General features: G+C 35.8%; 1 protein-coding gene across 2 annotated transcripts; it reads left to right on the top strand.

Moving 5' to 3' along the window:
- The first annotated feature begins 1,182 nt into the window (after window positions 1-1,182).
- myof (myoferlin) lies at window positions 1,183-25,363 on the top strand. 2 transcript variants are annotated; one of them, XM_043254128.1, is made up of 55 exons: window positions 1,183-1,485; window positions 1,585-1,640; window positions 1,824-1,915; window positions 6,028-6,136; window positions 6,496-6,580; window positions 6,849-6,982; window positions 7,065-7,193; window positions 7,601-7,663; window positions 7,776-7,826; window positions 7,913-7,943; window positions 8,030-8,145; window positions 8,400-8,526; window positions 9,626-9,729; window positions 9,802-9,870; window positions 9,945-9,988; window positions 10,304-10,386; window positions 10,521-10,556; window positions 11,619-11,743; window positions 11,836-11,949; window positions 12,036-12,213; window positions 13,023-13,147; window positions 13,282-13,391; window positions 13,472-13,664; window positions 14,009-14,164; window positions 14,242-14,373; window positions 14,467-14,630; window positions 15,519-15,633; window positions 15,727-15,829; window positions 16,090-16,226; window positions 16,332-16,502; window positions 16,584-16,686; window positions 16,775-16,852; window positions 16,952-17,133; window positions 17,648-17,806; window positions 17,893-17,994; window positions 18,191-18,352; window positions 18,506-18,671; window positions 19,154-19,230; window positions 19,369-19,425; window positions 20,553-20,561; window positions 20,678-20,776; window positions 21,230-21,358; window positions 21,482-21,637; window positions 21,750-21,841; window positions 21,915-22,085; window positions 22,179-22,327; window positions 22,586-22,725; window positions 22,802-22,890; window positions 22,961-23,056; window positions 23,654-23,795; window positions 23,870-23,969; window positions 24,049-24,236; window positions 24,426-24,535; window positions 24,711-24,858; window positions 24,947-25,363. In XM_043254128.1, exons 1-55 carry the CDS (start codon window positions 1,293-1,295, stop codon window positions 24,983-24,985), a joined length of 6,288 nt encoding a protein of 2,095 aa, XP_043110063.1. In that variant the 5' UTR covers window positions 1,183-1,292; the 3' UTR covers window positions 24,986-25,363. The 2 variants fall into 2 exon arrangements, with proteins under 2 accessions (XP_043110063.1, XP_043110064.1); XM_043254129.1 differs by lacking the exons at window positions 10,521-10,556; window positions 19,369-19,425 and having other exon boundaries at window positions 1,184-1,485; window positions 24,947-25,362.
- The last annotated feature ends 175 nt before the right edge of the window (window positions 25,364-25,538 follow it).

The raw sequence follows: 25,538 nt of genomic DNA on the forward strand, positions 1-25,538 counted from the left end.
TACCTTAACCAAGTGCAACAGGCCAAATGCTGCTTTAAAATGCAAGGACGGTCACACCAAATGTTGATTTAATTTCATTCACAGAAGTTAATTTATAAAGAAAATCTATTCATTACATGATTTTTGACATTTTAGACTCCCTGCGTGAACAAAAATCTCACAAAATGAATGTCTGGAAAATGTGAACTGATATTTCCTACTGACACACTACAGCTAAAGATACTGGCTTGAAAACATTTCTTAGCTGGTGAAAAGACCAGTGTTATAGAAAACTTTCACTACCACTTTATACATATGCACACATAATAAAACTGTTGCATTGTTGTACAATATTTACAATTGTATTACTTTTTGGTACTGAAATCCACACTTATTCTGTAATATATATATATATATATATATATATATATATATATATATATATATATATATATATATATATATATAATATATATATATATATATATATATATATATATGCAGTTAATTCTGGTTTTTGAACAACACAAAGATTGATCCAGATCAAAAGCAAGGCTGGATTAAAAGATCCAATCCGATTTCAGAGTTGTATTTCTTTTCCCAGTCATTTTGTGCTTCATTATACACATTGCACTGATGTTTTTCTTATTATGAAGGGTCTGCCTGTCCGTTATCGTTAGTTATTGTCTGCATAAACCATAATAATAATAATAATAATAATAAAGAATTGTATTTCTTTTGAAAAGCCCATTTTCAGGATTTGATCCAATCCCATCGCCAGCAACCTATTACATTTCTGTTGCTCAACTGTTAAACAAATTAAGTGAATTATTCGCTAATAAGAAAATGTATATTTGCCGGCTCTCGTTCAAAACAAGCGGAGTGATACAAACGGTGTGAAGTACTCCGACTCTTCTCGGACCTAACTAAAGACTTTAGTTTTACAAACCTCCCAAAAGAGCGCATATCCTGAACCCAGACTCTCTGAAGGTAGTAAGAGAATCATGTCCAATTAATTAACCGCCATTACAGGCGGCATCCCTAAATCATTTCCATTATTTGTGACTCTGTGTGAGTCACGCGAAGCGCCGCTAGGTGGCGCTTGTGCCCCGGCTCCTGAACTTTAAAACGAGAGCAGCGACTTTGGTCAGCATGCATACATCTCAAACATAACAACAAGCTATGAATTAAATGCATAATTAAAAGCGATCGTTTAAAACAGATACTGTGAGAATCGCATCCGCGAATACAAGCAAACTCTACAGGTAGGCAGTCTGCCACATTGTCCACACCCTTCACAAACTCTCCAATGGATGAGGGCACTGCAAAGAGCACGCATATTCACGCACACATTCACACACACACAGACGCATCGCTATGGAAGTGCACTAAATGAAAACTTGTTGTTTTTTTCTGTCATGTTGCGCGTGGCGGTCGAGTCCGCGGCGGGTCTGCCCAAAAAGAAACTAGGGAGTCCAGACCCCATCGCCTCTGTGGTGTTTAAAGGTAAGACCTCCTCGTGCGTCTCCTATTTAACCATTAGACCGCAGAATAACGGCACAGACTACTAGTTTTGTTCATCTGGTGGATTTTTAATCGTTTTAGACGAAAAGAAGAAAACCAAAGCCGTGAGCAGCGAATTGAATCCAGTGTGGAATGAGGTCTGTAGAGTTTTCATACACTTGAATTGAACGCTAATTAGGGATGAACGGAATCGAGGTCGCTGTGCATAGAAACTACGAACGCACCGACTGTTCGTTTAATGAGATTATAATCGATTTCAGCGTTTCTTCAGCGCCTGTGAGAGTTTGTGAAGCTTTGTATGTTTTTGTATGTCTCTCCAGACGCTTGAGTTTGATTTAAAAGGTGCTCCTCTCGATTCTTCCTCGTGCCTCGACGTGATCGTGAAAGACTACGAAACTCTCGGCAAAGACAAGTAAGTGTTTTTCAAACGAGTCATTCCCGACGCTAACCAGTGTAAGACAAACAGCGCGATGTTGAACTTTTGCTCCCACCCTAATCAAATACAAGGTGTGAGACGAGAGGAGTTCAAGGCCTGTGAGACTTAAAAGAGTTTCGATCTTCTGCGTTTAAGAGGTGCATTCTTGCCAAAAGCGACCTGCCGTTCGTTTCAAAGGCAGACAGAATTCAGTGCAGATTTGCGTCAGTTGATGGACCGATTCATTGATTCACATCTGTCCTGATGCGTTCTAGGGGTGATGGTAAACCACGCTGATCTTGGTTAGACACTGTAACACACTGCGGCTCACACACCCTCACAACCGTGTTCAGACCTGCTCTACAATGTGATGAGGGGTGGGACGAAGGCATTCGGCTCACGGTTCTGGATGACGATTTGATTGTTGGTTAATGGTCTGAAATGCCTTTGTCGCGTAAAATGAACTAAATAGAAGGGTCTTAGAGGGCTTTATCGTCCCGTTGGGCTGTATATTTCAAGCTTTTCCAGTTTCTCCAGATTTTTTTTTTTTTCTGTGAGAACACCATTGGAGGAAATGCAATGGCGAAGAATCGCATAACTCTTGCTGAAATTTACATTACATGCAAATTGTCTTGTTGGTGTCACATGGCTGTTTTAGGGTCTGTCAGAAAAGCGTTTAAAACCACACCGTCATGCTACTTATGTTAAATTCTTTAATCGTCAATGTAGCCATTCCTGACATGAATAGTTGCATTGTGCCGTAAAACGTCCAAAATATGTCAGATGTTGCTTAAAGGATTGTTAGTATTTTAGTTGCCGCTAGCTATTGACTTCCATTACTACATATATAGGATGAAAAAGTAAATATGTTGGGCTTTGACAGTTCCTTATTTTTTAAAAGAATATCTTTATACAGGTTGTTACTGGTTACCTGTTGCTGTGTTGAAAGAGCGCTAGTTATGTTGCACAATAGCATGTAAATAAATTGGGTGTAAAAAGCCACAGATATTGCTCAATTTTGTCTATATGAGTGGGATTTAAAGGGCTGGTGTAGCACGTTTTTATACATATAAAAACATTACATTTGGAGAATAACATATCTAATCCTCTTACAAACTTGATAGCATTATTTCGGTATTATTTTTAACTTATTATTTTTATTTTTCATCTCAGTTATTTAATTATGAGCGTTTTGTTATTTTTATGTACATCCGTGTGTATTATGTTGGTTTAATATTAAGTTTTAGATTTTAATTATTTCCATTTTAATAATTTTAGATTTAAGGATTGTCATCTAATATTTGTATTTTATTAAAAAAAATAGATCATGACCGTCTAAGAATGTAGTCCCCGAACTTCGGGAAGATGTTTAACCAGCAACTGACCAGGCAAAATGTTGTGGCCGTATTAATTTTGGAACAGAGGTAGCATTGTCTCATTTCACGTTAATTCTCTTTTAGAGTCTGGCAAATGAAGAGCATCACGGCACTGATCTAACCCAACAACCGCTTCCCGTAAGGCCTGAATTGTAGCGAACGGCCCATTTATAGAGTTTAATTCCCAGTGAAATACTTTAGTGTCTGTGCTAAAGTACAGGGAGGCTGTTTAAAGAATACGTTTGATCAATGCTAACGTGAGGTTAGTAAATATTAATCATGCTTGGAATCACCTCAGGTAAAGGATCTCGACTGTTGCATTCCGTAAAGGAAATGGAATGAGGCGAAATTGTTGAAAGGGTGTGGTTACCTTAGCTTTATATGTTTGCTTTGGCACGTTTATTTGAAACTCGGATCATCTGGTTTTGAATATTAGGCCGGAGACTTTGTTGGGAATTTTGCGCAATGCAAATGTTATTTTTAGTGTAATAGGATGCTATGATAATCGAGGTTTTTGTGAGGAATGTTTAATTCGAATGAGAAATCCTCCTTCTTTGGCTTCATGTCGCCATTTACTCACCCTTCACTCGTTGCTGTATGAATGCCTTATCTTCGGTTCAAAACAAGATATTTTAAAGAATGCTGATAACAGTTGACTGTAGCCGTTGACTATTAGGCTTTACCTAATGTGAAGAAAACATCTGAACCAGTTTCTTGTAGATTTCCGTTATAAAACATATTTTTAAAAGCTGTTATCTTAAAATGCATTTTAAGAGCCAGAAATCTAAATTTGATGATCTGGTTAAAAATATTGTCCTATCCTAACAAACCATGCATCAATAGAAAGCTTATTTATTCAGCTTATTGTCAGCTTATGTATTATTTTGATTTCTAAATCAATTTCACATTAACCTTTGCCAGGTTTTGAGGTCCAGTGTCACGTTTTATTCATATTCTAAAGGTCATATTCTAAAGGTTTTATATATATTAATCAAAATATTTATTTATATATCAAAAATTTTTATATATATATATATATATATATATATATATATATATATATATATATATATATATATATATATATATATTTTTTTTTTTTTTTATGGTACTTTCCTAAAACTTAACCTAGAAAAATCTATTTCCGTGAATTTTGAATTTAACTTGTGCATTAAATATTGTATAACAAACTGAATTTTAAGACTTAAAAAAAATACTTAAATGCTTCTGTGAACGTTTATCAGACGTTTGTGCTGTTTTTCATGAATGTGGCTCTGGTTTAATGTTTGTAGACGCACCCTTGTCATTATTGTGAAATGATATCACAACAGCCCTCCAATCAAATGTCTAGAACTAGCAGGTCAATGTTTTCAGAAGGTAAATGCTGAACGTCTCATCGTTTGTGACATTAGCAGGCCAGCATCCAGGATTATTCACTCTAAGTGTCCTGATCACAGTATTAATCTACATGGCATTATTTGCTTTTGGAGGAGACCTCTCTTGTGACCTTGCAGAGTTAATCACACACAGATCTTTTGTCCCATGGAAACATTCATGCATTGTGTTGTTTGCCATTGCTGTTTAGCATTTAATAGACTGACAGAAAAAGCAATTAACTTTACTTCCTCAGTTGGATGTATTTCAGATATTTTTTTTAAAGATATATAATGGATGTCTTCCAAAAAAGTGTTTGTTAGTTATATTTTTATTGTTTTAAATAATGTTAACTCGTGGATGATTTACAGTAAGACCAGGGGCCTGTTTCACAAAGGAGGTTAAGCGAAATCCCTGAAATCAGGGAAATTCTGGGTTTTCAGTTTCAAAATGGGAGGTTTAGCAGGTTGAGAAAGCAGGGTGGGTCAAGTCAGTTACCATGGTAATTTGCTCTGTGAACCTAACCTGACTTTTTTTTTTTTTTTTTTTTTTTGATGTAGAAATACCTAAAATTTAAGTTAAGATTTTTTTTTTTTTTTTTTTTTTTTAAATAGATGAAAAATTTTCTAATTTAGTTTTGTTTCCTGGAGATTTTGTGTAAAGACTTTAATTTAAAATTTAATTGAAACGGAAACAAGGATATTTAATATTTAATTTCTTAAATTTGGCATTGACAAAAAGTACACAGATTAATTTTTCGTTTGGATCACTGAAACAGGACGAAATAGGCTAACTTATTTTTATTATATTTTATTATTTATTTTTTACCCCAAATAAGAAATGTAACAGGTTGGATCAAAGAATACTTAATTATGTGAAAAGAGTTTTAGACTACGAGGGGAAAATCAACAGTGCATTCAAATAGACACAACAATATTTAATGTCAAATGTTTGTAAAGTAATTTAGCATACACCCATTAACCTTTGATGCTTAAAGCTTTATCTTGTTTAAAATGTTTTAATAGACTACTTAATTTTTAGCTTTTTATTTTTTGCCATGGCATACCACTGAATTGAAACTCTGAGTCAACCTACTCGGGGTTGAATAAACTACATAATTTAGCCGTTCCGAAACCGAAAAATCTACTCCCAGTTCAAGTTTAAACTCCGAGTTGGTTGAACTTCCTTATTGAAACAAGCCGCAGGAACATGAATTATGAAAATAAATAAGGTCAGACATAACACGCTTTTTCTTGACCGTTTTTAAATACAAATTAAAGGTTTACACAGCATTTGAAAGATTATACGAGACAGATTTTGCACAGGGCATTGTATTTAATTATATGCATTTTTTTTTAGGTTTATTGGCTCTGCAAGTGTCTCTTTAAAAGACCTCGCTAGTAGCCAAGCCAAGTCTCTTCCTGTGAAAAACTTGGCTCTAGTGGACGAAAATGGCAAGAGTATAGGAGTAGGTGTTATTTTTTATTTCTATCTTTTTAAAATAAAATCTTCAATGTATATGTTGTTATATCTGAAACCTATTTTGCTACAAGCAGGTACACTTGTAACCTGCACTCATTTACACACAATTAAAATCTTGCATGCTATTTTTATATACACCCAGCTTTATTCAAAAGTTCATACCATTTATTTAATTTAGTCATCGTTTTAGTCATATGTTTACATTTGTCATCAAAAATAAATATCTGATCACTTAATTTGCTGATGAGCTTTGTATTGATAGCATCACTGTCAATATTTTCACATAGGGTGCTTTCAGTATTTATTTGACATTATGATGAAATAATTAGCTGCATCATTTTGTAGGCAACCATCAGCATGACGATTGGCTACGAGCCACCTGCCGGTGCCTTGGCAAGCCCACAGGATCAACATGATGGTGGAAATACAGGTTAGCTGAGTGTGCTTTAGTGTCTTTCCATTTGTACTTGCGGTCGAGTGTTAAACAGATGACAGATGCTTGATGGTGTAAAAATAAAGTGGTTTTTTTTTTTTTTCGCATACTTTTTTAGATGGTTAGAGGTCAATTACAATCTGTGGTGGTAATTTTGTAAAAAGATTTTGGCTTTAATTGCTATGCTGGTTATGTCTGAGTACCCCACGATGTTCTGTATTATGTATTTTAAAAATATTTTTGGTTGTGGATGTGCATTGATCAGCTGTGGGTGAAGAGGGAGATGTCGCTGACGCTGGGGGACAGGGCACAGTCGCATCTCCTGGGGAGCCTGGCCAGAAAATTCGGTCTAGGACCAGAAAACGTCATAATTTGGCTAATAAACCTCAGGACTTTCAGGTACGGGATTGTCCTTTAGTCATTTAAAACGGTATCCTTTTTATGCTTGTTGGTCATTTTTGAAATGCTATTTCCGTAAAAGGTTCGCGTGAGGGTGATTGAGGGACGTCAGCTGCCTGGAAATAACAGCAAACCTGTGGTTAAAGTGCATGTTTGTGGAGAGACGCACAGGACTAGGATCAGGAAAGGAAATAACCCATACTTTGATGAGGTATAGTCAAAGATATAATTTATTTACAACTATTCGTAGCGAACCTGTAAAAACCTTTAAAAATCATAACAGTGGTCCACACGGTTGATAAGCTATCATCCAATAGGTCAGTAGTAAAGCTATATTTATATTTATATGATGATCTTCACTGGAAGTCACTTTTTGATGAATTAGTTCACCCAAAAACAAATTCTGTTATCGTTTCTTCTGTCATGTTGCTCCAAACCTTTTTCTTTTTTCTGCTGAGCACAGAAGACGATATATTGAGCGATGTGGGTACACAAAAAATGAAATTTCAACTTGTTTAACTATCCTAGTTGAAAAGTTACACATTGTTTTGATTATTTGAAAATGCATTATTTCCTTTTGATGTTACAAAATAAAAATATGTATCACACTCTTTACAGATATTCTTTTTTAATGTCAACATGTTGCCATCTGAACTATTTGACGAGGTTGTGAGCTTCCGGGTAAGAAAGCAGCTGTTGCTGTTTGGTTTTTTTTTTTAATTATTTTATTTTTATTTTAAGTCTAATGTGAATAAGTTGCTGCTGATGATGGTGGTGTTCATCTTTTTTACAGGTGTATAACTCTAATTCGTTCAGAGCAGACTGTCTCATGGGTGAATTCAAGGTAATTCAGTGAAATCCATTCTTTTTCTTTTTTTTTTCTTTTTTTTCTAATTCAAAATGGATTTATGAATGTATTTCATTTTCTAGCTCGATATTGGTTACATCTATGATGAACCAGGTAATTTTCTAATAAAATCTAATGAATATTTTACGATCATCTGTAGTTAAATTGTTCACAAAGTTTTTTTTTTTTTTTCCTCCCAGCTCACTGTATTATGAAGAAATGGATTCTCCTGAGTGACCCAGATGACTCGAGCTCAGGAGCGAAGGGCTATCTCAAAGTCAGCATGTTTGTGCTGGGAACGGGTGATGAACCGCCGGTACATGCCCTGAACATAATTTCTATTATCCTCTTTATGCTACAGATTGACAAATACAGTATTTGCCTATAAATGTATGTTTTTTCGGTCCATTAAAAGGTGCTTGTAACCTTATTTTTAATATGCAATAGTGCACGCTTAAAATACTTTTTTTAAAAACAGTTAAACCCTGTTCTCTGCTAGTCGTTCATTTTAAAATCTAAAAAACATGCTATACAAACTGTATTAACTGATACCACACGTTTGTTTGGCAGGTGGAAAGGAAGGAGCACGACAATGACAAAGATGATGTGGAGAGTAACTTGCTGATGCCCGCTGGTGTCGCTCTTCGATGGGTTACTCTCAAACTCAAAGTGTTTCGGGCTGAGGATGTCCCCCAGAGTATTACAGTTATTCCTTATGCATATGTTTTCCAGATGATTTGGTCATATGATTTGGTTTCTATTAATTCCAGTTGGGGCACTTCCTGATCTCTCATGGTGGCACTGCACTAGCTGATACGAAACTATTCCCTGCCATTAACTGTTGAGCCTGTATGGCTCTTAACGCTCCCGTGCCGAGAAACACAAATCATTTCCCTGGCTATCAAATTTCTATGTAAAATAAGCTAATGACTGAAAAGGCAGCTAGTATTTTATGACCATTTTGATTATGCTGCATGTTTTTGTGTTTAAAAATGATCAGTCAGGAAACTGCATTGTAAACTTAACTAGCAGATGTGCTCGAGAATATAATTTCAAAGGAACCGTTTTACCATAAATGAAAATTTGCTAAAGATACTCAACCGCAGGCAATCCAAGGTGTACTTGAGTTTAGAAAGATGTAAATTTGGCACAACATCATTTGTTCGTGATTGGATCATTTGCAGTGAATGGGTGCCGTCAGAAAAAGAGTTGATAAAAACATCTCCGTTATCAACTCCCATCCATCACTGTTCAATGTCTTGTCAAGCGAAAACCCTGTGTTTGTAAGATGTTTCAGCTTCAAATTGTTGCCTCTGGCCAAAATACCAGATCATAATCCAGTAAAAAAAAATCCATTCCCAGTTTTCCTCGCATTAAAATGCCATTTGTTTAGATTTGGTTTTGGACTGCTTATAAACGGTGCTTGATCTGGTGTCTTTCTTCTCTGACTCAGAAGACAACCTTTTCACTGGAGAAATACGATTACAGCACTTGTACGTTAGCGTAAAACAATGGTTTGAGGTTACAAACATTGCTAAATTTTGCCGACTGTATTTCATCAAACAAACTCATCTACATTTTGTATGGGACAGTATATTTTTAGCAAATTTTCATTTGTCAAATTTAAGTAACTTGAGTAAAAATGCCAAAACTTAACATTTACTATAAATGTTATACTATACTATAAATATATATATATAGTAAGTTGTTCTAGACCATTTCTTTTCCCAGTCTGTAAAAGAATGAACTCCACTTTGAAGTGACAGAAGTTGTAACAATGACACGTTTAATTTCAGTGGATGATTCCATCTCCCAGACTTTAAAAGCAGCATTTGGGGGTCAAGAAAACAAGAAAAATCTAGTGGATCCGTTTGTCGAGGCCTGGTTTGCTGGCAAAAAGGTACTGCCCACCCAAACATACTCATTTATAGCTGCTTATTCCTTTTGTCATAACTACTACTGTCTCTTTTAGCTCTGTACGCAAATCATTGAGAAAAACGCTAACCCGGAGTGGAACCAACAGCTCAACCTACAGGTCAAGGTAATTGGACGGGATTTGTTTCTGGGTTTTATAAACGTGTTTGAAGTTTCTCATTGGTGCCACTTGTTTTACAGTTCCCGTCCATGTGCGAAAAAATCAAGCTGACTGTATTTGACTGGTAAGCGTCAGAGCTTAGTGATAAGGCTATGTGGCCGCAGTGGATGTGAAATTTTGAAATCTCTTTTGAGAGAATTCCCTGTTAGGTCTTGGAATGTGAGCTGGGAGTTAAAGTTTGGTCAGTGTTTTGAGCCGGGAGGACACAGGCAGGCAGTATGAGTCATAACAGTGCCGTCCCACCCTCTCCCACAATGCATTCCTCCCCATAAACCATATTACGGCTGCTCGGGGAACAGTGGAAAAACTGAGAAGGCCTCTAGGTGGACTGATTCTATGACACACTGGAACATTTAAGCTGACTCCCCCTCTTTCTCAGGGATCGCCTCAGTGGGAATGATGCCATTGGCACCACGTATCTGGATCTGACAAAAATAGCATCCTCTGGTGGTGAAATTGAAGGTATAAAATACATCATGGACATAATTTTCATGTCAAACATTTGTTTGTTTGTTTTAAATGCAGGGTTCATGTCCTGATCTTTTAAGATTGTGCTATGAAACGCTAAACATTTTTGTTTGTTTTCTCTGTGATAGAGGATTATCCTGGAGATGAGTTTTTCGCATATAAAGGTTGAATATCCGCACTGCTTCCAGACCTGCAATCCCTTGTGTCCAAATACACAGTATAGGAGTGAAACATTGTTTTTAAAGGAGTTAATTTAAGTTGAATAAACACACATTCTCTCAAACCAACCATCTTTATTCATATTGGACTGAAAAGATGCGATACCCAAGGGTTTGCAGTTACTTTGCATTTATTATGAAGGCTAGTGCACGCTCGTCGAATTAGCATAAGCACAGAGCACGTTTGCTATTTTTGGCATATATGCATCATGTTGCACATCAAGAAATTCAATATATTTAAATCTATTAAATATATTAAATTCATAACAACCTTAAAGATTAGTTCACTTTCAAATTAAAATTTCACCCTCATGTTGTGTCAGTAAAGTTAATTGGATTTAAATTCTGGAATGTTTTCATCATAAACATTCATTTCTGTTCAACTGAAGAAATACATAAACATCTTGAATGACATGAGGGTGAGTAAATAAGGAAATTTTCATTTGAAAGTAAACTAAACCTTTAATCACATTAATATGCTCAAAAGTTTGGAATAATTACAATGTTTTCATGTTTTTGAAAGAAGTCTCTTATGCTTTTTCAACATTGATAATAAGAAGAAATTCATGAGGATGATTCTTATGAGCACCAAATTGGTGTATAAGAATGATATGATAAATGATCATGTGACATTGAAGACAAGGAGTAAATGTAGGAATAAGTTTTATTTAAAATATTTTACAATAGAAATAATTTGTTTTACATTTTTATGGGAAAAAATCTGTATATTACAGTTTTTATTGCTTTTGGTGAGCATAAGAAACTTATTTTAAAAACATTAATCTTTAAAAAAATTTTTAAGTCATATTATGCTGACGTTCACAGCCTGATTTTTATAATCTTATATATAATTAAATATCTGCAAATTTAAAATCACTTCAGATTATACTAATCACAATACTAATTTAAGGAGCTCTGCGTTTGGCATGCATTAACAAACCTCACATCTAACATCCATCCAACTGTTATCATGTCACTAGAAACATTTTTATGGCTTGTTTTTCACAGGAGAGACTGGTGCATCTGAGATGGGCTTCCTGCCTACTTTTGGCCCTTGCTATATAAACCTGTACGGCGGCCCGAGAGAGTTCTCAAGTTTATCTGACCCATATGAAGACCTTAATTTAGGCAAAGCAAGTGCAGATAATGAATTTGACATGTTTCTATTTCCATTTGAGCAAAAAGGCATATTCAAGTAGGCTGAAAGATATGCATATTTTTGCAGGGTGAAGGGGTGGCTTACCGTGGAAGAATTCTTGTCGAACTCACCACTAAACTTGATGGAAAGGCTGACAAGTCTGTGGAAGAAATACCCAGCGATGATATCTTAGTTGTTCAGGTGAGGCTCTTTGTTCCCATACAAAGTAGGTTTTCCATTTGACACCATTATTTACGCTTTGTGCTGCTTTTTTTCTTTTTGAATAGAAATACCAGCGCAGAAGGAGGTATTGTCTGTGTGCAGTTTTTCACAGTGCAACCATGATCCAAGAACCAGGGGAACCCATTCAGTTTGAAGTTAGCATTGGCAACTATGGAAACAAGATGGACCTGACGTGCAAACCTCTGGCTTCGACCACGCAATACAGCTGTGCTGTTTTTGATGGTGATGTGCATTTTGAAGTATTTGGTGTCTAATAAAGATACTGAGCAAATAAAAATAGTACCTGTGGTGTTAAAGGAACACTTCAATATAGGCACATTTTTAAGAGTTAAACAGTTTAGTTTTGCCATTTTTGAATCCATTCTAAATCCTATCTCAGATTCTGGAGGTAGCACTTTTAGCTGTAGCTTAGCATAGATCACTTAATCTGATTAGACCATTAGCATCTCGCTCAAAAATGTCCAGAGAGTTTTGAATAATTTCCTATTTAAAGACTCTTCTGTAGTTTGTGTGCTAAGACCCGCAGAAAGTGAAAAGCAAAAGTTTTTCTAGGCTTGATATGGCTGGGGATATAATGCTGGGGACTATTTTCAGGTGCTGCGTAATATCTTTGTGCCTGCTGCACTGATTTCACCTGCTGCCATGAATATTACGCTTGAATGAGAGTATAGTTCCTACCCATATTGGGCTACAAAATCTGAACTTTTTATTTTTTTTCCATCGGTGTTAATGCACAACGTTTTTTTTATTTTTTTTTTTGAACGAGATGCTAATCAAATCCGATTCAATGATCTATGCTAAGTTAAAGTTAAACGTGCTACAGCCAGACCTGGAGATTGACTTAATGCATTTGAAAATTGAAATGGTTTTGCAAATGAAATTTCATAGAAATTAAAGTGTTTTTACCTCTAAAGGAGTTAATAATAACACACTCTGCAAAACATTGTCTAATTATCATTGACGATAAAATCCAATTGTCAATATCCCACATCCCTAGTGTCCCTTTAACTTTTTCTGTTTGGTTTTTCCAGGCAATAATTATTACTACCTACCCTGGGCTAACACCAAGCCTGTGATTGCCATCACATCCTATTGGGAGGATATCAGTCACCGGTTAGACTCGCTCAACATCATTCTGTATATATCTAACCGCTTGGTAAGTGAATGTTTTGTATGACTGTAAAGCTGCTAGCAATACATACTCTCTGTTTACATCACACCTCTCAACTTTTGTGAATGTAGTTTATTCTCTGTGCATCAAACATTTTAATACGATTCCTCCTTTTGCAGCAAACAAACCTCAGTGCCTTAAAATCTGCGGTACAGTCCAAAGCTACAGATGCAAGACTAGTAGAAATCTGGCTGAAGCTGATCAATCAGTTAATGGAAGATATCAGCAGGTAATATCCGCTTTTATATGCTTTTAGGATCAGGATTTTTGTCGTGTATATTTTAACTAATATACACTCCTGTGTCTCAGTTTCCGAATTCCTGACCTGGAGGGGAAGCCCAATCTCACAACCTTGGATATTCAGCAAAAGATGTTACGAGACGGTGCTCTGGAGAACATCATGAAGGGAGCAAAACACTTGTTTGAGGAAGCCACAGATGTTAATAAGTGCTTGAGCACCATCGAAAGCTGGCTGGACAAACTCAAGCAACTCGCTGAGGAGGTATTTTTTTTGTATTCTGTGTAGGATAAAAGACGGAACGATAAACAAAAGACTGTACTGTACAAGCACTGTATTGACAAAGGTCTTTTGAGACGTATTCACGCACAATATACGAGAAAATCTCTGGAGGTTATTATGTTCCAAAAGGGAGTGTATAAGCATAACAACAAAATTAATCGGAAGTGAGCAAAAAGGTAATGTAGCACCATATGTAACAGGGATAGTTTGTTTACTAATCATTAACTAGTCAGGCGATTTTTATGAATATACAAATACTGGATATTTAGTTTTGTATGCTCATTTATCTGACTGTTGGTTTTTTGTTTTTTTGTTTTCTCCCAAAGCCTCAAAACAGCATGCCTGATTTGATTATCTGGATGTTGAGAGGAGAGAAGAGGGTAGCTTATGCTCGCATCCCAGCCCATCAAGTGCTCTATTCATCCTACAGTGAACAGGCATGTGGCGAATACTGCGGGAAGACCCAGACTGTCTTTATGAAGGTATTTACACATAAATCATAAAACTTGTTTTGACTTTGCTTTATGAAAAGTAACCCATGATTCCTTTTTCCCATCAGTATCCCATGGACAAGAAAAAGGGTTTGAAAATTCCAATCCAGTTGCGTATGAACATGTGGCTTGGGCTGGCAACAGAAGAGAAGAAGTTCAATCATTATGCAGAGGGCATTTTTAATGTATTTGCAGAATTGGTAAATATAGCATTTAGTGTAATATAGTAATATAGTGCTTTTTAGGTCTGCAGAGAAGCAGTCTTGTACATTTTAAACCATTTTCTCTTACAGTATGAGAACCAGGCTCATGTTCTAGGGAAGTGGGGCACCACCGGTCTGCTGAATCGTAGCAAGTTTTCTGATGTCACAGGCAAAGTGAAACTGAAGCAGGAGTATTTTTTGCCCCCGGTTGGGTGGGAGTGGGAAGGCGACTGGCGTGTAGATCCAGAGAAAACGTGAGTTGTTACCCACCCTCAAAACGTTTGGCACATTTTAAATTCTATTTATAATTATGTGTAGACAGAAATTCAGTGCAATGAATGTTTTAACTCTCTAATCAAATAGAAAAAAAATGTATGCATTTTTCACTTTGCAGGGTCAGTTTTCACCTGGAGAAACATGAGCTTATAAAACAGTCATAATTGAATATTTTACATTTTGATTGTTTCCATGTTATAGCTAAGTTATTACTATTTCTATTTTATTAATTGTAAAATGTTTAATTTAAAAGATGCAAAATCACAAAACCAAAAACCATTTTTTTTTGCTTTTTTGCCAGAAATGTAATTTTAATATATCATTATATGAAATGTATTTTATAAACTGATAATTACCGGTATTCATTTCATTGGATTGAATGAAAAAAATTATTTTGACTTTGTAACCCATGCAGTGCAACCTTTTGAAACCTGCATGTACTACTTTTAACAAAACAACATAAGTATTACTCCTGTAATGTTTCAAACTAAATAAATTCATTGTACTGGCATAAAAATGCACTTTTTGGTTGGAAAAAGGTTATATGCAATTCTGTATCAGTAGGTGGCAGCAAAGTAAAATGTGGAATTAACCTTTTTTTAAACTCTCTTCCTGTTCGAAAGTGACTGAGTTTGGTATAAACCTTTAGATTGTAGATCACTAGATATACCTTATTTGCTGTGTCACTTACATGAGCCTTTAGAGAGGTGTTGTAATGACTTTTGAACTAGTCAACCACTAAGATTTGCCGTTTTCGTCATGCTCAATAATGGTGGCAAATTTTGTATTGATGACCATCAAACATATATTCTTTGGAAACAGTTACTCTAGTCAATTAATAATGTTTTTCTTGGTTGGACGGGTAGTTTGCTGACTGAGGCTGATGCAGGACACACAGAGTTTGTGGATGAGGTCTATGAGAATGAGACCCGATTACCAGGAGGAGAATGGAAGCTTGCGGCAGAGCCTTACACTGATGTGGTAAAAGCACCTGCCAGAACTTCATATCAAACCTTTATATTTAGCCTCTACAGCACGAGTTCTCAATAATCCATTATTATTCTTTATCTATAGAATGGAGAAAAGCTACAGGGACCCACAGAGATCGAGTGCCCATCTGGCTGGAAGTGGGAGGATAACTGGACTTTTGATGGCAACCGAGCTGTCGATGAAAAGGGTGAGACGTGTTGCCACATGTTCTTAGTTACTATTAGTTGTAAAATCAGCAGTTTAGTTAATTAAGCAATCTTTTATAGTTCCTCTGAAACCCTCCACCTCCACCAGCTCCACCTGTCTAGATTTGCTCTTGGGTTCATGAAGCACATGTTATATGTTCACACCAGCATAGCAAGTCCATGCTGAAATGATTAAAACTTTAGTTGATCCAATTGAAATATTTGGGCTGTGCAGTTATATGATGTGTATTTGTGACTTTAGGTTGGGAATATGGCGTCACTATTCCACCCGATGATAAACCCAAATCCTGGGTGGCAACTGAGAAGATGTACCATGTTCATCGTCGCAGAAGAATGATCCGACCTCGCAAAAGGATTCCTGGTGCCAAAACTGCTGATGCAAGTGTATAATCTACAAGTTGATTAGGAACGTATGTTAGATGTTGTTGTTGTTATCCTATGTTAGCTTTTAAAACGCGTGTCTCCTAATTGTTTGATTTGCAGAAGAAGGATGCAGGAGATGCAGAGGGATGGGAATACTCCTCACTCATTGGGTGGAAGTTTCACAGGCAGCAGCGGTCTTCTGACACGTTCCGTCGGCGACGCTGGAGGAGGAAGATGGCGCCTGCTGATCGGGTTGGAGCCTCGGCTATTTTCAAACTGGAAGGAGCTCTGGTTAGCAAATTTTACTTGAAGTACTCATTCTGTTTTATGTTAGCCATATATTGAGCTCTTCGTTGCTGATTCGCTTGACAGGGAGTTGACATGGAATCTAAAGGTGATGAAAAAGGCACTAAAGCAGAAACTTCCGTTAAGCAGTTTGGAGCCAACACGCCGACTATATCCTGCACATTTGAGCGTGAGTTCATTAGGCATAGAGATTTCAGAAACACCGTTTTTATTTGTTTTATTAACACCTGGCTGATTAAGTCACATTTTTCTTACAGAATCCAATGCATACCACTTGAGAGTCTATGTTTACCAAGCCAGAAATCTTACTGCTCTGGACAAAGACAGCTTCTCAGGTGTTATGCCAGTTTTGATGTTCCTAATGTGTTCTTTTATTGTCTGTAAAAGTGACCAGGCTTTTGTTATAACTGTGATCTTATTGGTTTGAATTGCAGATCCATATGTCCATGTGTCGTTTTTGCATCACAGCCAAACAACGGAGACGATCCAAAGCACCTTGAACCCGACATGGGATCAGACTCTTATTTTTAAAAATGTGGAAATCTATGGCACTCCCCAGTCTCTGGCCCAGAATCCACCCATTGTGGTTATGGAAATCTTTGACAGCGATCAAGTGGTTAGTGGGATTTCAGTAACACTAGTTTAGGGACTAGTTCTCTCTATTAACTAGTTGTATACTTGCGTGCAATGTAATAGCATACTGGCTGTAAATTGGTAGCTTTTAAAGCACATATTAATTCCTTATTCTATATTTTAGATCTTTAAACTTAACAGCTAGCCTACAAACTATTAATAAGCAGCAAATTAGGAGTTTAGTTTGCCTTAAAAGTTATTAGTGAGAAATGAAAGAACTATTCATTCGTGTTTTTGTCTTTTTAATACTGCCATTATATTTCACTTATGACAGTATCGCCTTCTTGGGTTGTCTCAGGACGCTTGTTAAATTTTAAAGAGATATTTTGATCATAAACCTAAATTGTTAAAAAGTAATAGAAAATTGTATACAAAAAATACAGTTTAGGGTTCATTTTAGCTTACTGGTACACCAAGCAAAAAAACATCTATGTGCCTTTTAGTATGCTAGGTTTCCCAACAACCTGAAAAAAAACCTTTTTTGCCAATCTTTGTAGGGTAAAGATGAAATGCTTGGCAGAAGTACATGCGCACCTATGGTGAAGTTGACTTCAGGCATGGATTCATCTCCTAAACTCCTCTGGGAGCCTGTAACACACAAAAATGGTCCTGCTGGAGAGATTTTGGTGGCTGCAGAGCTCATTCTGAAGACCAAGGTGTGTTGTTGTTTTTTTTTTTTTAACCCTATTAGCTGCTTTGTGATTTTCAAATATTAAAAAAATTCTTTTGTGGCATACTCTAGGGAAATGAGACTGAACTCCCTCTTCTTCCTCCAAAACGAGGAGAAACACTGTATATGGTTCCTCAAGGGGTTCGACCTGTGGTTCAGCTCACTGCCGTAGAGGTCGGTTCCAATCCTGTGTGTTTTCTCGTTGTTTGGACTTCTTGGGTCAAATCATGCAGAATCCAATTTTCATGTAATTATTGAATTAATATGTTTGAGAAAATGTGCACAACAACCCACCCACTGTAAGAAGTCATAACTACTTTAGTTGTGAGTTTACTGTTGGGTTAAGTATTTAAACATTTGTTGGATGCAGGTTCTAGCATGGGGATTGCGTAACATGAAAACGTATCAGCTGGCTCCTGTGACATCCCCCTGTCTGGTGGTGGAGTGTGGAGGAGAGAGAGTTCAGACAGCTGTTATCAAAAACATGAAGAAGTGTCCAAATTTTGCAGGAAATGTCCTCTTATTAAAAGTGGTGAGCATGCATATCAGTCTGTAGAGAAAAGGTGCAGTCATGCATTAAATACTATTTTGCTTACAAATGCAATTACATTCATATATAAATACAGTCCAAACTGCTTTTTGAGGCTGTAGACTATGTCTTCGCATCTTTTTTTTCTGTCTTTAGCTTCTACCCAAAGAAGAGATGTATACTCCCCCCATAGTGCTGAAAGTCATTGACCACAGGCCCTTTGGACGGAAACCTGTGGTGGGTCAATGCACCATCACTTCCCTGGAAGAGTTTCGATGTGACCCCTATGCCACAGTTGCAGAAGTGGCCATGTCTTCAAAAGGTACATTCCCTAATACAAAGTTGTTTATTTCTTTTAATTACAAACCAATATATGTGTGTGTATAAGGCCACATTGCATTGGATTCAGTTTGTTCTAAACATTTAACTATTGAACTTTAACAATGAATTCAAACTCTTTTAGCTGATGTATTTTGTTTGTTTAAACTTAATATTGTTTTTGTAATTGAATGCTAGATTGTGGCTCTTTTTTATGTTTCATATTTGTTTTATTTGCATACTTGGTTTGAATTATTTTGACATGCCTTTTTAACATTTTGTACCACAACAAACCATCTTTTGGTGTTAAAATAGTACTGACAACATTTACAGTACATGCGCTGATCATCATGGAGATGAGATGTGGTGTCTGTGTTTTTTAATTTGCGCATTTGAACTATTTTGGAATTGCACTCTTGTGCTAATATACCCTGTTTAGTAAATTTGGCCCTAAATAAATATATAACCATACATCTTGCCCTGCAGTGGCTTTGATGGCAGCTACACCTAGAGACCTTCATGTGAACATAGATGATGGCAGACAGCAACTTCTAGAAGCTCAGGTACTGCTACCAAGTTGCTTGATTTTTGAAGATTTAGGAACTGGAGTCTCAACTTGTGAGAGAACTAACTCTATGTAATGGACACTGGTACACACATCTGTATGAATTTGCTTCTATTTTCAACTTTGTGAATTTCAGTATTTGTATGGCATCTCAGCTGCTGTTGACAAAATGGCCACTGCTAGTCACATTCAAGTATGTATAGAAATAAGGACCTAAATTTTTCTAATTAAATGTAATGCTAATTTAATGTATAAAGTGTGTAGTTTCTGACGTAGTGCTGGTGGTACCAAACAAATGGCAGTATTTTTATTTCCAATCCTGTCAGGCTTAACAAAAAAACCCCAACTTTATCCTGTTAGCTGGCACTTAAATTACACACTTCACCACTAACACTAAACTTCTGTAGCCCACGTTAAGGCTGATCAAGTAAATCTTCACCTTCTGTGGTCACAAATGGGTTAAATTGGGAGAGTATCCAATCAATCTGTTGTTCTCAAAATCATGTCTTATTTCACATTATGGTGATTTGTACAGCTGACCTGCTCTATAAGGAATCACACTAACTTTCTTTTAATTCGCTAAGTTAGCTCTCTTGTGTGTACATTTAATCGTCGTGAATCATGTAAACTTTTCTAAATTGTTATCAGTTTTAAGGCTTTAAAAAACGTATATTAAATGTACATTTATAAATTAAAATGCTAATGTTTTTATTACATAGATTTAGATGAATCATTTAACCCTTGTATGGTGTAAAAAAAAAAAAATAATTTATATATAAAAATAATAATATATATATTATATATATATATATATATATATATATATATATATATATATTTTTTTTTTTTTTTTTTCAAACTGAGACATTTTCTGCGAAGAACATACAAATTTTCGAAGACCACTCACTGTTTACACCCCCGTCCTCCTGTCTTTCTTAGACTCCTATTAGTGTGTGTGAGAGTATGTTTTGTGTTTCTGACACTGCCATTTCCACACAAAGTTGCAGCACTGCAATTCATAAATATATGCGGTTTATATTGCTTGTATTTGGGATAAAGTAAACATCTGTTGAGTATTTTAGCATAATTTTTGATTGTGTTGAATTAAACCGAAGCCGGTCCATCAGACCCACAAACATGGGCTGAGTAACACAAATATGAACACCACACAAGGGTTAGTTTTTTAATGATGATTGGGGTTTGTTATACTAAAGCTGAAAATTTACAAATATGACAATAATATTACAAGTTCTTAATGAATAATGTTTTGTGTGTGTGTGTGTGTGTCTGTGTGTTGTGTATACTTCCTGGTTTCAACAGCGTGAGAAGGTGAGTTCTGTGGAAATATTCTACACACTTTCTTCTTAAGCTTTGGTTTATCATCATTATCAGTGTTTTAGCTCTGTCATGAGGATAAAATTATCCATTTTGTTACTACTCTACAGGAAAAAGAGACTGTTGATTGGTGGAGTAAGTTTTATGCTTCTGTTGGAGAGAGTCAGAAATGCCGCCCTTACCTTGACAAAGGTTATGACACATTGGAGGTGTGAATTCTGTCTAAACTGTTAACATATTTATTATTCAGTTGATAAATACCATGAATCTAGAAATATATATTGTAATGCAAAAGGATTGTTGTCCCACATGATAGGAGGAATTTTAATTGATGAGCTGGTTACTCTTATGTATGTATATGTACAGTCATGGCCAAAAATATTGGCACCCTTGGTAAATATGACAAATGAATCTTCATTGTTGATAGTTCATTTGTTTTTATTTTTTTAAACTCACAAAAGTCTAACCATTCATTGGATAAGAATTTAAAATGTTGACGTATCATTAGGAGTGCTTTTTTCTAGAACACATTAGACACAAATATTGGCACCCCTAGAAATTCTTATATCTGAAGTACATTCCCATTCATATTCACTTATTTTACCCTTTGATGAATTTGGTTTAGTATTTGTAATGAGGTTTTGTTCTGTTGGTTTTCATAGGTATATGACCATGATCTTGAAAGTGTAAAAGAGTTCATGGGTCTTACTGATTTCTGCAGCACATTCAAATTGCAGCGTGGTAAAAATGATAGTGATGACGATGACCCTGCTGTAGTTGGAGAATTCAAGGCAAGATGTCTTTATTAATTTGCTTTAAGAATATATTTTAATGCCAATTAAGTCACACCTTACATTTTACATTTATGGTTGCGTGAAATAAATAATTTTATGTTCAACTTTTATTATTTTCAGGGTTCCTTTAAGGTGTACCCATTGCCAGATGACCCAGGGGTGCCCTCTCCGCCACAGCAGTTCAGAGAGCTGCCCGACAGCGTCTCTCAGGAGTGTGTGATCAGAATCTATGTGGTTCAAGCCATCGACCTGCAACCCAAAGACAACAATGGCAAAGTACTTTTTCAGAAAACCTAATGACTAAATTTGACTTTCAGTTTTTCAGTTTGTTGACTCCTTTTCAGTAAAATTAAAAGGCAAAGCTGCTACTTGTTTTGTTTTTTTCCAGTGTGACCCATATATTAAAATCTCTTTGGGGAGAAAATCTATTGATGACCGGGACAACTATATACCGTACACACTTAACCCTGTGTTTGGAAGGTAATACCACAGATTTATTGAGAGTTTTGGTATTCAGAAGACTGTGAACTAATTTTTTTTTGTCTCTCAACAGAATGTTTGAACTGACATGCTTCCTCCCACAAGACAAAGACCTGAAAATTGCCGTCTATGACTTTGATTTGCTCAGTCGCGATGAGAAAGTTGGGGAAACGGTGATTGACTTGGAGAACCGTCTTCTTTCTCGTTTTGGTTCATACTGTGGTTTAGCCCAGACATACTGCATGTGAGACCTATATACTTTAATGCAAACTTAGTATTTCCTTTTGAGGACAACAGCAGAGACATTAGTTGATTAATGGTATTATTCATTAAATAGTTCTGGACCGAACCAATGGCGTGATCAGCTCAATCCGTCTAAGATTCTTGAACATCTTGCCCGGTGGAAAGGATTGAGTCCACCCAGGAGTGAAGACAATGGGAACACTTTATCCTTTGGTGGCCGATTATACTGCCTCTCTGACTTTGGTAATTTTCAGAGCTTTTTGTTCTTTTGAACATTATTATATGGTGGCTTTACAAACTGTGTTGTGGGGTATGTACTCCAAACTGGGTAAAGACCTTCAAACTATTCTGATTCATATATCTTCATATGTATTGTCAAATTGATTGGGTGTAACCCAGTGTGACCCTGGACTACAAAACCAGTTTTAAGTCTCAAAAGGACTATAAAAGTTTCAAACACCCTTATAAAAGAATTCAGAGTTGCATATGTATGCATTGTAGAAGCAAACATGGAGATTCACGAACACCTGGGTCCTCCAAGTGAACGGATCGCTCTGCACATCCTCAGAACTCAAGGCCTGGTTCCAGAGCATGTTGAAACTAGGACTCTTTACAGTAGCTTCCAACCCACTCTCCCACAGGTGTGATATACTTAGTCACATTTAGTATTTAGTCAAAATACTGCTTTATAATATTCGTTATTGACTGGTTTTATAGGGAAAACTCCAGATGTGGGTAGACGTTTTCCCAAAAAGTCTTGGGCCTCCTGGACCTCCTTTTGACATATCTCCACGCAAAGCAAAAAAGTGAGAAGAAATTGGTGCTTTCGGTTATACTTTTGTGCTGATGGCAGTTGACTCATGTTCATTCTTTCAGGTATTTTCTGCTAGTCATTGTTTGGAACACGACTGATGTAGTTTTGGATGAAACCAGCATTACTGGTGAAAATATGAGTGACATCTATGTAAAGAGGTATGTAAAAAAAAAAAAAAAAAAAAAAAATATATATATATATAATAAAAATATATATATATATATATATATATATATATATATATATATATATATATATATATATATATATATATATATAAATAAATAGTACTCTGGCAAACCCATTGGTCAATTTTGTTATTTTGCTACACAAATGTTTGCATCTGTAAAATTTAGTAATGTTACGTATTATGAGAGACATTTTCCCAATGTTTTTCAGGCACTGAGCCAGTAATCTGCTTCATCAGCACTTACATAAACCGAACTGTTTATGTATTATTTGCCTTATATAACATTATATTCTTAAATGCATGGTCAGTTTTTTTTCTAGCTGTTGAGAGGATTTATACAGTAATTTAAAAAGTGATATCCAAAAAATGTGGCTTAATCCATTGTTCAGAATTCTGGTGCATATTTAATTAGATAATTTGCATGTTTAAACACAACATTTCAGAAAACCTGCAGTAAACTGTTTATTTATTCTGATTTAACAGATATCACCACATGATTATTTAATCTTCTGTGTGGAGTCTTGCCTTAATGTTTATCGTAATTCATGCATTTGTCTGCAATTAGCTGGATGCCAGGAATGGAAGAAGATAAGCAAAAAACAGACGTCCATTACCGATCTTTGGATGGCGATGGCAATTTCAATTGGAGATTTGTCTTCGGATTTGAATACTTGCCTGCAGAGCAGCTGTGTCTTGTATCTAAAAAGGTAATGCGGCTTGATGTTTGTATTATGAAGAGCACTTGCAAGTACTAAAATGTTCGCTCTTTTCTGTTAAAAAGGAACATTTCTGGAGCCTTGACAAATCAGAGTTTAGAATCCCACCCAAGCTGATTGTTCAAATATGGGACAATGACAAATTCTCTCTGGATGATTACCTTGGTGAGACGTGTGTATGCAAATCTCAGAAATGTTGTCGTCACATTTTTGAGTTTGTGTATTAAACTCACTTATGTTACAGGTGCTATTGAACTTGATCTGCACCACCTAATCAACCCATCCAAAACACCGGCGAAATGTAGCCTCAGCATGATCCCGGATGGAACCACTCCTCCAAAGTCAGACCAGTTGAAATCTCTCTTTGACCAGAAGTCAGTTAGAGGATGGTGGCCGTGCTACATGGATAAAGATGGGAAGAGGGAAATCGGTGTAAGTACAGCTAACGCAGTTAGTTTATGGTATTATTCATGATACAATATGATTGATATAATCAAACCTGAACGATTGTCACTTGCTAATGCGTGATATTTTGGTTAAATGGGTTGCTGGTGTTATTTCATCTTCATTTTTTTTTTTTTAACCCTAAGATCTTGATTAATTGTAGCTTGTTGGTTTCAGGGAAAGGTTGAGTTGACTTTGGAGATTGTGAATGAGAAGGAAGCGGATGAGAGACCTGCTGGAAAAGGCAGAGATGAGCCAAATATGAACCCAAAACTGGATCCTCCCAAGTAATTCACTTATATATATATATATATATATATATATATATATATATATATATATATATATATATATATATATATATATATATATATATATATATATATATATATATATATATTCTGTATGTTTATAGTTTATAGACGATCATCACATGATTTGTTTCTCTTTTCACTTTCTCAGGCGACCTGAAACATCGTTCTTTTGGTTCACAAATCCATGCAAGACGTGCAAGTTCATAGTGTGGAGAAGATTTAAGTGGCTGTTCCTTGGCCTGGTTGTGCTAGTCTTAGTGCTGTTATTCCTTGCTATCTTGTTGTATTCATTACCGGTAAGGAGACATTTCGTGAATCCAGTTGAGACTTTCCACTTGAAATACAATGTCTACAATGCTAATTAGTTTTTTGTTTGTTTTTCAGAACTACATTTCTATGAAAATCGTCAAACCCTTCAATTAAGTTCGGGAGGAATTCAACTTTTTGTCCTTTTTATCCATGTAGTTAGCATGATCTAGGTTTCAGAAATGGTTCATTTTCTTAATGACGTACACACCATCAATAGTGTTCATTTTGTTGTGGCGTTCAATTTTCATGTTTTAAGTATTTACCTTTAATCACTTTTTGCACCAATATTACATATAATTATGAATTTGCACTTTTTGGTTCAGGTTTCACTGATATTTAGTAACATTTGTGCACTTGAAGTGATTTCTATAGTGAACAAAATATTTTATTGTATTGTATAACCTCTGATCGTTTTAAAGCTGACTGGCTAAACAATATGTACTGGTAAATAAAGATGTTAATGTTTGTATAAATTGTGTTTATTTCTTAGCATAATTTATTAGTTTACAGAAAAAATATTTGCCAGCCCAACTGTTGTCCACATTCATCATTTTAATAATAAATCAGCATATTATAATTTCTGAAGGATTATGTGAAACTCTGATGATTATTCAGCTTTGCATCACAGGAATAAATTACATTTTGAAGTATATTAAAAATAAATAAA

Source organism: Puntigrus tetrazona, chromosome 12, assembly GCF_018831695.1.
Source record: "Puntigrus tetrazona isolate hp1 chromosome 12, ASM1883169v1, whole genome shotgun sequence".
Lineage (NCBI taxonomy): Eukaryota > Metazoa > Chordata > Actinopteri > Cypriniformes > Cyprinidae > Puntigrus > Puntigrus tetrazona.

Bases quoted from the DNA above. Each gene is read 5' to 3' on its own strand.
- myof (XM_043254128.1), top strand. From the start codon at position 1,293: ATGAGGGCACTGCAAAGAGCACGCATATTCACGCACACATTCACACAC. The intron at 6,983-7,064 runs GTACGGGATTGT...TTTCCGTAAAAG, and splicing joins ATAAACCTCAGGACTTTCAG to GTTCGCGTGAGGGTGATTGA. The intron at 24,237-24,425 runs GTAAGTACAGCT...TGTTGGTTTCAG, and splicing joins ATGGGAAGAGGGAAATCGGT to GGAAAGGTTGAGTTGACTTT.